General features: G+C 40.4%; 1 protein-coding gene across 1 annotated transcript; it reads right to left on the bottom strand.

Moving 5' to 3' along the window:
- Positions 1–2831: 2831 nt before the first annotated feature.
- LOC307262373 (beta-1,3-galactosyltransferase 2-like) lies at positions 2832–10592 on the bottom strand. The gene is made up of 2 exons (XM_080043236.1): positions 10454–10592; positions 2832–6035 (listed from the first exon to the last, which is right to left on the bottom strand). Exons 1-2 carry the CDS (start codon positions 10486–10488, stop codon positions 4910–4912), a joined length of 1161 nt encoding a protein of 386 aa, XP_079899362.1. The 5' UTR covers positions 10489–10592; the 3' UTR covers positions 2832–4909.
- Positions 10593–13431: the final 2839 nt, after the last annotated feature.

Below are 13431 nucleotides of genomic sequence, written 5' to 3'. Positions count from 1 at the left end.
TCTGTACCGTTTGTGTTGCTCTGTATATTTCAAAAATAAATCCGGAGTAATTCAGTAGGCCTACTTGTACTCTTGAGTACTTGAGTAGTCTTTTCACTGCATACTTTTTTTTTATGAGTACTTTTACTTCTACTTGAGTAATTATAATCTTAAAGTAACTTACTTTTACTTGAGTACATTTTTTGGCTACTCTGCCCACCTCTGCACACAGTCCTAAACCTTGTGTTAAAGCCTTTTCCCAGAAGAGTTGATCATAGCTGTAAAGGCTGGAGCGACGTCATATCAAACCCTGTGGATTAAGAATGGGATGTCACTGATGTTCATATGAGTCAGGCAGGTGAGACAATACGTTTGGCAGTATAGTGTATACTATTTTGTGTTTTTTTAATCATTTTAAAGTCGCCAGAATCCGGGAAACCACCGCTTAGAAGCTTAACAATTTTTCTAAAGGGCTTTTCCTCTCAACATTTTGATCAGAAATGTGTGAGTGGACTGAGTTTCTGAGAACATCCATCAATCAGACAGGTCTGTCTGTGTGTGTGTGTGTGTGTGTGTGTGTGTGTGTGTGTGTGTGTGTGTGTGTGTGTGTGTGTGCGTGTGTGTGTGTGTGTGTGTGTGTGTGTGCGCGTGTGTGTGTGTGTGTGTGTGTGTGCGTGTGTGTGTGTGCGTGTGTGTGCGTGCGTGTGTGTGTGTGTGTGTGTGTGTGTGTGTGGTGTGTGTGTGTGTGTGTGTGCGTGTGTGTGTGTGTGTGTGTGTGCGTGTGTGTGTGTGTGTGTGTGTGTGTTTGGAAAGAGGATCTGGAAAGAAGCAGCGCCCATGAGAAAATCACACTGTATAAAATCTTCATCTATTTATATTACTTTCTAGTTTAATTCCCTGCGCACACACACACACACACACACACACACACACACACACACACACACACACACACACACACACACACACAGACACACACACACATACACACACACACACACACACACACACACAGACACACACACACACACACACACACACACACACACACACACACACACACACACACACACACACACACAGACAGACAGACATGTTGAGACAAGTTAGAATAAGATCAGAGCAGAAATGCATCATCACCTGTTTGACCTTTAAATCCTTTCTTTTCATTTCTTGGAATCAACAACATCAACCTTTACCTCTCCCCGGTCATCCTCTGATGCACCTCTATTACAAGGTGTGTAGCGTGACATTTAAGTTTCGGGGCATTACTGTCGCGTGTGTGTGTGTGTGTGTGTGTGTGTGTGTGTGTGTGTGTGTGTGTGTGTGTGTGTATGTGTGTGTGTGTGTGTGTGTGTGTGTGTGTGTGTGTGTGTGAGTGTGTGTGTGAAAGAACGGGTTGAAAAGTCACATTTCCGTGGTAAATAGAGCTGCAGTCAGGAATGTTAGCTACCAGGTGTGTGTGTGTGTGTGTCTGTTTGTGTGTGTCTGTGTGTGTGTGTGTGCCTGCCTGTCTGTCTGTCTGTCTGTCTGTCTGTCTGTCTGTCTGTCTGAATGTGTCTGTCTGTCTGTGTGTCAGTGATCACAATAAAGAACTCCTCATATTTCCAACAATTTCTTCGTTAAAACTTCAATGAGACAGTGGCTCACTTTCCCCCACCACCACAATTTGAGAAAAAACTACCTCTCTTAGCATTTTAGGCTAATCTTTAGCTAATATCATCAAATGGTTTTTATATGTTGGTAGTTCATCAACACGTATGATAGAAGTTTTTCTACGTGAATACATTTGCTTTGGCACAACAGTTGATTAAGTTGACAGCAAGAACATTTACTTTTACATGCAAAATACCTATTTTGGTGAAAAAAACATGCTTACCACAGCACCATGAGGTCCTCTCTTTCAGGGCCATGGGGAAATTAGAGGGGCTTGAAAACATATATCTCACATGACCACAAATGTTTTTTTCCGTTGCCTAGATACAGGGGGTGGCTCACATTACCCGATGCCTCAGATTCCCCCGTTCTCCCCTATGTGTTATATCACTCCATATTCCTACAGCAATCACTTCAACAGAGTGCGGACGTCATATCACAGGTCTCCAAGTCATTCTGATTTGCAGTAATAGCCCAATTAAAATGTTGTAGTATCCCGATTTTTTATCCAATCAGGAGAGAGAACGCTCTCGCGCGTCTCACTCATATAAACTATATACACTCCATGGTCTCACTGCCGGTGCACGCCAGAGCAACAGTTGGGTGAATGTGTATGCGCCTACAATGGCAGAGCAGGTAAAAATCCTTCCCAATGTCTGTTTTGATGGTTTTTATCATGTTTTATCACACTTATGGATCCGAGATGATGCTGGATAACTTGCTGCTTGAAGACCGTAGTGCATTACAGTTTTTGCCGATTGCTTACACACATGTTGCAGACTTTGGCCCACTGTGTCAAAACTTAACACACAGGCCGAATAGGACAAAGCACGGGGAGATAAACTTCTAATTTATACGGCAAAATGAAACTCTTGAAACAAAACCTAACAATCCCATTTCAAAACTGTTTTTAGCATCAAAACAATACACACATGCACCTTTGAATGACTCTTTCCTAGCAGCAACAACACACAGATGTGCTTTATGCAAAACACATCTGTATTCAGTACTTTGGATGGTTTTTGACTTTAAAAGTCTCATACAGATTTTTTTTTGTGAAAGATTGATCCACTACAGTTGATCTAGACACATGAAAATAAAATGTAAACGCTTCAGATCTTTTATTTTATTTTGCCGTTTCAGGTTTTTGCAAAAGTAAAAAAAAACAAAACACAAAGACACACAAGAAATGGTACAACTAGAATGTTCTACAAAACATAGTGTTGTAGGGGAATGATTGGAAGACATTTAGGCTATGGATCCTGTCTCCTGTTGGCATCTGGCCACATCACCTCATCCACGTCACAGGCAATGTCCTCCCTTGCCAAGCAACGGGGGAAATATCGCCTTGCGTGCTATATCCAACCTCTTGAAGAATTTTTTGGAAAGATTGATACACTATATTTTCATTTAGACACATGAAAAATATAGAAAAGCTTCTGAAAAAAAGTTTATATTGCAATTTCGTGGTTTTTGCCAAAAAAATAAAAAAACACAACGAATAGGTAGGATCGCAGTTCAACAAGCAATTCAGTGTGTCACTATGAACTCTGAAACAATTACAGTAAAAAAAAGTGTTGTAAGGAATGGGGTGGGTGGATTATGAATCCTTTCATGGATACCGCCTCCTGTTTGCGTCTGGCCACATCGCCTCATCGACATCACATGCAATGTCATCCTTTGAGAACCAACAGCGAAAATATTCCTGATATCCAGTCTAAATGACCTAATTATGGAGCTATTGTGTAGTTGGGCTGGACTCTCAGACCAGCCTCCTATATTGTTAGGCCATGATCTATAACATGGTCCACTATAGTGACCCTGTCTCCGTCTGTTGTCTCCTTTGTCCTCGTCCTCCTGCCGCTCTCTCTTGTCCTCTTCCCCTGACTCTCTCTCTCTCTCTCTCTCTCTCTCTCTCTCTCCTCCTCTTCCCCTGACTCTAACTGTCTCACAAAGAAGCTGAGCTAACCTGAGGTCTATGTGTAATGCTAAGGCTCACACTGATTGGTATTATATTAGTTTTATTTTGTATATTTCATGTGTGTGAATCTGTGTGCTTTTCCAAGTTTGGTTGTGTTTTGTACTTTACATAGATGTGTTCTCCCGATGATTGCAGGTGATTTCATTTTTGAACAATGTGCCTTATGTAAAACACTGTGTGTAGTGTTTGGCAAGAAGTGTGTTGCAGAATTTCAAACACAGTGCAAAGCCTATGTTGTGTTTGTGGGGTTGGTGCTTGTGTTTAGGGCATGGTCACAAAAGTTAGAGGTTGTGATGCTTTGGGCCTAGCAACCACTATTAATGTGTAAGCATTAGGCAAAAACTGTAAGAAACTCCAACATAATATAGTGAATAATCACTAATTCAATAATGAGTATTCCAGCATGCATACCATTCTTATCATCAACAAAGCCGCCATGAACTTCTCAAAACTCTTCATTGTCAATTTAAAAACTCACTTTATCAAAGATAATAAAAAAACAAACTTTCTTTTGGTCCCACTCCCAGTAACCTTCCCCTTCATGCTGCATGTTACATCAGTTACATTTGCAGTTTACTTCATTTCAAGACAAATAAATATGTTTTCATAATTTTGTTTGTCGACAATATATTAAGTTTGAATACACAATAAATACACACAATACTTGAGTGTTAAATTGCAATTGTTTAGAATCTTCTGTAACTTTTCCAAATTGGTGAAGAATTTCCCAATTTTGGGGCGCCCTTAGCTCAGTTGGTAAGGTGTCCCCCCCAATGGGCCTCGGCCAGCAGCGGACCCGGGTTCGATTCCAGCCCGCGGTCGTTTTCTGCATGTCACTCCCCTCTCTGCCCCATTTCAACTCTGTCTCTACACTATCAATAAAAAAAATGCCAAAAAAATATCTAAAAAAAATAAAAAATAATACGAATTCTCATTTCTAAAATAAGGATAAGACTTTTTTATACCACAACAGAATAAATGTTTGAATGGATTCAACATCACATTCCTCCACCATTCACCCGGGATAGTTCTTAGTGGATTTACAGCTCGGGAAAAAATGAAGAGACCACTTCAAATGTTCAGTGTCTCTCGTTTGACTATTTATAGGCATATGTTTGAGTAGAATGAACATTTTGGTTTTATAATAAAAACTACTGACAACATCTCTACCAAATTCACAATAAAAATATTGTCATTAAAGAGCATTTCCATGAAGTAATGTAGAGATGAAGATTGAAGAAAAATCCAGACTGGTCTCTTATTTTCTTCCGCGGCTGTATTGTCATCATTGTCCTAACAAAGTGGTCCAGGTTTCTTCAAGTCTGTCCAGTAATTCACCAACTGTTGTGGAGACCCAAGAATGTAGGTGATGATTTTTGATAATTCACAGCGATCATATTTTGAGTTGTAAGCCTTGAACTGCGAGGGATCTGGTGGGGATGTCGGTGCAAGTCCCAGTTTCTTCATGCACATTCCAACGTAAGCGTCCTCTATGTTAAATGGTTTGATTGATTTTGAAATCTGTACAAGTTTTTCTGGAAGATCGTTGGAGAACACGTATCCCATGCCCAGAACGTAGGTCGGGTATGTGGGTTCAGGGTACATCTCCTCGGGAACGTACCACTTAGAGTCCTTGCTTCGCACGACAGGTCTGTCCCACATGAGCATTCCTGTCAGGTAGTTCAGCGTGGGAACGCCCGGCTTCTGAAGCATCGTCACTAAATTGTCAATGTTCAGGAACATGTCCGAGTCCACCTTCATGCCGTATGCTGCTGTCGGGCAGCGTGTGGCCAGCCAGTCCATGATCACCATGGTTTTGATGGTGAGATTGAGATACGAGTCCATGAAATCGCTCTGGATCAAGTCCCGGTGCTGGAGGTTCTCCTGGTTGAGCATCTCCTGCACCTGTTCTGCGTCGCGGCCCCCAGACAGCGCCAGCATGAACAGAGTGAGCACCACCTCGCCCCCGACCCGGCTGGCATTGGCCCAAGTCTGCCGGATCGCGTCCCGAGCAGCCACGTTTTTTGGTGCAACTGGGACCATCAGGACCAGGAAAGGGGTCTTTTGTTTGCACACTTCTGTGTCATCCATAATAAAGTGGTAGTTTCTTGGGTAGGCTTGGTGGTGCAGAATACCTATAGGGGGTACAGTGGGTGGTATTGTTGGTGGTACAGTGGAAGGGTCTACTGTGGTGTCAAGAATTGTATTTGGTTGGATTGTGTGCTTTGGTGGGTTCAGTTGATTGAGTTGATTGAAAAACCTCCGGTAGTTCTCGTGGAGTGGAAAGCTCACCCAGGACAGAGAGCGGCTGGCGTGAATGTAAACCGCCACGCTGAGCACGACACTAAGCAGGAGCAGCAGCTGGAAGCAGGAGCCATAGAGCGGTTTCTTCTGACACAGCTGGTTTCCCACAAGCTTTCTATAAAGACGAGAAATGAAAAGTTAAAACACAATGGGGGATGAAAATAGGAAGTCTACTGTCACAAAACACAGGTAGTGAGTTGGATTTGGATTTGAATTAGTCAATTAGCAATGATTCACAGAAGAGGTATTATTATTATCATCATCATCATCATCATCATCATCATCATCATCATCATCATCATCATCATCATCATCATCATTATTATTATTATTATTATTATTATTATTATTATTATTATTATTATTATTATTATTATTATTATTATTATTATTATTATTATTTTTGACATAAATTGGCCATTATAGTCTAGAAGGACCTTAAATGCCCCCCCGAGGCATGGGTACTGCTGCTCCCCGAATTCTTGATAACGTTTGTGAGCAGGTCAAACTACAATAAATGGCTCCCCACCACCTTTCACCACACTTGTTCCACCTACCTAACATAGTATTTCAACTGTGATTTGCTTTGCCATGTCCTGCTAACATGTTAGAGGCTGCAGGTATATTTAGTTGTAAGAAGCTTGTTTTTTTTAGTCTATAACCTGTGAATCTGAATGCACAGAGACGGCTCGGTGCAAGCCGCCAGAGACAGTGAGCGAACAGCGCTGGCTGCGGCAGCTACGTGACTATGGTGACCTCGTAGCAGCAGGACACAGTGTAGCCAACTGATTCATTTAATGAAAAGGAAAAACACCACACAATAAACAGTGCTGCGCTGCCATTTTTCGCTAAACACAAGACTCTCTTCACTCTTGCAGAGGTGACAACACACTGCGATTTATACGGAAATGATTCTTTCGACCAATCAACGGACGACAGTGTGTAGCTCCGCCTTTTCTGCACCCTTTCAGGCGGCTAGTACCCCTACGGAGGAGTACTGAGATTAGGAGCGGCTTAGAGCGGTTAGGTGCGCTTAAACCGTACCCTACCCAACTTTTGGCAAATGAAAAGCCAAAATAACAGGACCGAACCGCTCCGACCCGACCCGCTCTACTCGGTGGAAACGAGGCATACTTGTTTATTAGCTAAATGGAGGTGCCCCCCTTCTGCATTTTGTTGACAGTATTAACCTGATGTTGATGTAAGAGAGGTGGCCAGAATAAAGTCAAGAATGTTCCACTTCCTCCTTTTGCTCATTAGTTTCATTTAGCTTATAACATTGCAGAACTCATTCGCTCAAATGTCAAAATCTGTCATGGTCTGGGTTTGTCTTGTTTTGGTGTTACCCGTGTTTCCTGTTTTATTTTGGTATGTCTGTCTTGTTTCTTCCCATGTCCTGTCAAGTTTCCCTCCTGTGTGATTGCTGCTCCCTCCCCTAATGTGTTACACCTGTGTCTCGTTGTGTCTTGTATCTATACTCCTTGTGTTCCTTTGTTCCTTGTCTGTGCATTATGGTTTTTCGTGTACCTGTTGGTGAGTCTGTCCCTGTATGTTCCTGTTCCCCCTGTTCCCCCTGTTCCCCCTGTGCCTTGCCCTTTTTGCCTTTTTGAACTTGCATGTTTCCTACTTGCCTGTCTGCCACTTACCGTAACAAAATCAGGTTTTGTTTTTTAATTTACTTTACATGTCATCTGAAACAAGATTTAGTTGTAGTGTCCTATCATGAAGAAGAAAAACAAAAAGCCGAACTGCTGTGTTGGCTATGGTCATGTAGTCTATAGCCTATTTAAAGGTTGTTTGTTTTCTATAATGTCCTAAAACTTAAAAAGATTTAGGTGCAGGATTCAAAATAGTCATGTTGGCTTGTTGCCTCTCACTGCACGATATGTGTTTGTTTTCTGTGTCATTCTGTAAATTTAATTTAAAGGTGCAGTGTGTAATATGACATCTTCAAGAAAGTTCAAGAAAGTTCTAGATTTCAACGCTCCCGGGGTAACCCCACCCCTTCTGAATAATAACAGAAGCTACAGTGGACTTCAAGGACAAGAACAATTCTACATTTTTTTAAAAAATGCACCTGATGACATTCCAAAAACATGTATGCCTCCATAAGACTTGCCAGCTCAATGTACAAAATGTAATATTAATATTTGTAATTCTCCGCTCAGGAGGATAATTCAGATTATTGGCAGAGGTGATTTTACACCAATGAGGACATATTTATGAATGAGGATATTGATTTTAGCTAATAAATTACTTAAAATGTTACACAGTGTCCCTTTAAAACTGTGTAAATAATCAAAACTAAAACGAAACTAAAGGTGTGCTATAGTCTAGAAGTGGTTTCTCTATACTGACCAGGATTTAAGCTGCCCTATTTATTTGAGATAGTTAGTAACTTTGGATTTAGATCATATGACATTGGTTGATGTTCCATACTGATAGAAGAAAACATATTTCTAACTAAAGTGTCTTTACGTCCCTCTTTCTTTCCATCATCCATTCTTCTACAGAAAAAACTGTCCCATGTAAACAGTTGTGCTCTGTGGATTTCTGAAGTAACAGCAAAGCCTTTTCTTTAAAATGTTTTTAATGTTGAGTGCAAATTATTACTTTACTAAGAGTGTGGCACAAACTTAATTCCTTTAAAGCTGCAGTGTGTAGAATTGTGGGTTTTATTTCCTAGCAGATTTTGTAGAAAGTAATTATAATATCCATAAGTACATTTCATTTAGTGCATAATAGCTGAAAAAAAATTTTGAATAATTTTTTTTCCCTTAGAAAGGGTCTCATATATGGCCATATTTCTGCATATTTTGGACCAAGGCCTAGTGCCGCCAACTTGAAAGTGTCATAGTTGGAATGTCATCAGGTGCATTGTTTAAAATTTAGAATTGTTCTTGTCCTTGAAGGCCACTGTAGCTTCTGTTATTATTCGAAAGGGGTGGGGTTACCCAGGGAGCGTTGCATTCTAGAACTTTGTAGAACACATTGCACCTTTAAGTTTGTGCCACTACGTTTGTATTGTTGTTATTCAAGGTGTGGCAATGGCACCAGAGTTCACCTGAGAAAATATGTAAGAGCTTAGGGCGTGAGGGCAGGGCGTCATACTGTGTGTGAATGTAAAGCTCACTGAGGCAGATGTCTATTGTGTGTGTTATTGGGCTGTACGAATAAAACTGATTTGATCTGATTTGGTTTTGGTCAGGAAATGAATGTGACGGAATCATGTAATGTGTGATTCTGCTTGTATTAATACATTGGTATGATCTGTATATATATATGGACACATATAAATATATATATATTTCATTTCATTTTTTCATTTTCCTTTATTTAACCTCGAAAGATCAATTGAGGGGTGACCCTCTTTTACAATGACGTCGAGTTTGTACATATACACAATATACAATGAGAGTACATAACAAGTTTACACACACACACACACACACACAGACAACAACAATTTAAAACATTCAGATCAATTGAATGAGAGACATAATAGCCTAATTAAAACAGTTACAAGTGTAGAGGGGCTGATTCAAAATAATAATTTTAAATTGGTTAACAGTTATGAGTGTATTTATTTTAATTGTATGTTGTATACTGTGTGTATGCAGTGATTCCCCCTTTTGACCCCCCCCCCACACACACACACACACACACACATACACCCCCCCCCCACACACACACACACACACATACACCCCCCCCACACACACACACACACACACACATACACCCCCCCCACACACACACACACACACACACACACACACATACACCCCCCCCCCCCACACACACACACACACACATACACCCCCCCCCCACACACACACACACACACACATACACCCCCCCACCACCATTAGCTTGGGTACAGACTGACAGCCAGGAAACTGTCAAGGACACTCCTGAACATTCAGCACTTTATTCAGCCTGATGTCTGTTTTTATTGATGTGTCTGTTGTTTGCTTGTTGTTTTATATGAGAGTCTGATCATTTTGAATTATTTGATTATGCTGCTTTTTTTAACACTGTAGGCACTAGTGAGAAACGGCATTTCGTTTCATTGTCTGTCTGTCTGTCTGTCTGTCTGTCTGTCTGTCTGTCTGTCTGTCTCTATGTCTGTCTGTCTGTCTGTCTGTCTGTCTGTCTGTCTCTCTCCCTGTCTCTCTCCCTGTCTGTCTGTCTGTCTGTCTGTCTGTCTGTCTGTCTGTCTGTCTGTCTGTCTGTCTGTCTGTCTGTCTGTCTGTCTGTCTGTCTGTCTGTCTGTCTGTCTGTCTCTATGTATGGAAGTACAGTCTGTTGAAATGACAATCAAATTAATCTTGAATCTCTTGAGTCTCTTGAGTGTTATAGTAAAAACAAAAATGCAGAAATAAATTCATACAGAAATATAAAAGAATATAATATTTAATAACATTTCATTTTATTTAATTCATGGTACTCATTCTTATTCATGTCTGTGTCATGAATAGAATGTAGGGATTAAAGAGTGTTTTGGTTCAAAGGGAGTTAGTTAGGCCTTACCTTTTCAGCCCACAGCCAGTCTCTGTGTCCCCCATGAGTGCTGTGTCCTTAGGTCCCCAATATATTTATTTTCTCTTTGCTTTAACCACAAATTTCGACACGGTTATTACTGACGAATCATAACTTCCTACAAATAAACGTCTTACTGGATAGAATAGTTTGGTTCATGGGGCGGGGTGACATTGTGTCATCAGTCCTTTGTCACCATGTAGAGCATCATTGGCTGTGTTCACCTCAAACCGGTATGGTGGCATACTTTCAGGCTGAGCGCCGCCAAGGCTAGTGCCGACTTGCTCATTGGCGCAGAGAAGCAACAAGGAAGCATAAACCGGAAATTCCATGCGGCCCGGAAGCATGGACGTATCAGCATTATGGACCTATCAAGAAAGAGGGCGGCAAGCGTAGCGGACTGGAGGCGGGTGTATAATCATTCTTGTTCTGTAGCATCTAGCATGGCGAAAACAAACTGAAAGCCGTTAAAAGCCGTTGGGCTAATAAAACGCTTGAGGTGGCGTTTTGAAATGAGAAAAAACTTCCATTTTAACAGTATATGGTCTAAAGATAAGTATGAGCCTATGATTGATATCCAGAACATTTGTTGCAGAGTCACAATCTTGTTCGCCGCTTGTACTGTGTGGACAGGGAAATCTGCCTACGGACCGCATGAAAATAAGCTCCTCCCCCAACCATGCAGTACCAATGGGTTGGCCACATGTCCATGCTGGCTGCTCGGAGAAGGCAGCATCCTGGGGGCCTGGTGCACACGACAGTCGCCTAGCTTACTGCTGGGAATGTCTGCTGAACGTTCCACAGCTCAGGATTTTAAATCATGAATTGATGAACTCGCATCTAAGAAAATATGTCAGTTTTCTGAGGGATGAAAATAAACTAATCTCAGTGGCTAGCATGCTAATATTGATGCTAATATTGATGATTGATTGTGTCAAGTGTCTAAGGATGAATGCTAACACTATCTGCTTTCTAACTTTTGCCTTAAATTACAATATAGCTCACTAGCTAACGTAAACTCAGATTGGTGGATAGAAATCCACCAGAATGCAGGAGATTAAGTGTTAGACGTTAAAAAAATTCTGGGGGAGCACCCCCATACCCCCCACCAAAAAGTTGCCCCCAAAACATTTTAAACAAAACGTTGCCTATGCCCCTGTATGTACACAGGTTATATGCCTAGATATGTTGTTTTATTTTTACCAAATTTTAAGATCAACGCCCCAAAGAAAAAGGAATACTTCACCCTAGATGTCACACTAGTAAAATGTAGGGTGAGACAGTGAGACCATAAAACACTCTTTCTGCCTTTTCTCAGGCTAGGATGAACCGATTTCTAAAACAAATTGCACATTTATACTACACAGGATCTCAGAGTTCAAAACACCTTCATATTTCCACCGGTGAAGTAGGTCTTTAAGTTCAACGCCCCAAAGAAAAATTTAAGAACGCCCGAGAACAGAGACGAAGATTGTTTTTATCATATCATAGGAAGAGTTTTTTTTCAACAATTTGTTTTTTGAAGGAAGAATACTTTTTTGAGGTGACTGTTGGTGGGAAGTTTTTTTTTTCTAAATGGCAAATGAAAACTGCTTCTGAAATTTGATTAATATTCCAATGCAAATACTGTGTACAACTTGTTTGGCATCCTGAGTGCTGCTTGGCTGTGAACTGTGAATGAAAATTATTAACCATTGTTAATTACGTTAAAGGGGCACTGTGTAATATGACATCATCAAGAAAGTTCTACAAAGTTCTAGAATGCAACGCTCCCTGGGTAACCCCAACCCTTTTGAATAATAACAGAAGCTACAGTGGCCTTCAAGGACAAGAACAATTCTAAATTCTAAACAATGCACCTGATGACATTCCAAAAACATGGATGCCTCCATAAGACTTACCCTCTCAATGTAAAAAATGTAATATTAATATTTGTAATTCTCCGCTCAGGAGGATAATTCAGATTATTGGCAGAGGTGATTTTACACCAATGAGGACATATTTATGAATGAGGATATTGATTTTAGCTAATAAATTAATTTAAATGTTACACAGTGCCCCTTTAATATACCGTAATATTGAGAACAGCCAAAACTGCATTTTTTGCAGGTGTTTTTGATAAAGCGGTGTTTTATGTCAATAAATGCTGTTTATTTCACCGTAAAATACCTTTTTATTTATTGGAGGAATCCTTTACTTATACGGTATTTTCACGTAAAATATCTAGTTAAACACCGTAAAATCAGCAGAACTACCGTATTTTTTACAGTAGAATTCTGGCGACTGCAGCTGCCAGATTTTTACCGTAAAAAATATGGTTTTCTTTTTACAGTTTATTCAACTTGTTTGGCAATTGCCAATGACTGCTGCTGCACACACACACACACACACACACACACACACACACACACACACACATACACACACACACACACACACACACACACACACATACACTTAATTCATTGATAAAAAGGGAATTAAACTAGACAGGAATACAAATAGAAGATGATTAAATACTATGTTGTAGGATAGTCTTATAAACTAGAGACATAGCCGGTGGTTTGGTGGTTAAAGCTCATTAAAATGGATTAAATTGATTATGGGACATTTTATTTTGACGGGAAAGTTATTAGTTAGTTTGACAATAGTTCACTATCGGCAGAAATAACATAGTTTAACTTTAAAAGCATATTTTTGGACGATTTTAAAAGCTATTGGGGGAAAAAAATCACTTGTTGTCAAAACCAGTGAATATCTCCTCATGATCTGAACTGTCCGTACTGTGTGTGTGCTGAAACAGTTAATACACAGCCAAGCCGCTACAAAACGGGTGTATTGCTAGCTACTGTAGTGTGGGCCCCTTTTGTTTACATATACGTTTACAGAGCCTAGGCTGTTCTTTTCTGTCTCCCTTTTAACCTGTCAATTATTTTTTTTTTTTTTTATAATTTTCCTTACAGTACTTC

This window comes from Ammodytes marinus, assembly GCF_949987685.1.
Source record: "Ammodytes marinus genome assembly, chromosome: 16".
NCBI classification, from domain to species: domain Eukaryota; kingdom Metazoa; phylum Chordata; class Actinopteri; order Uranoscopiformes; family Ammodytidae; genus Ammodytes; species Ammodytes marinus.
This window is presented reverse-complemented; position numbering and strand designations above follow the sequence as displayed.

Excerpts from the sequence above, each read along its gene's own strand:
- LOC307262373 (XM_080043236.1), bottom strand. The coding sequence starts at position 10,488 with ATGGGGGACACAGAGACTGGCTGTGGGCTGAAAAG. Across the intron at positions 6,036-10,453 it reads ACTGGCTGTGGGCTGAAAAG|AAAGCTTGTGGGAAACCAGC; the intron begins GTAAGGCCTAAC and ends TCGTCTTTATAG.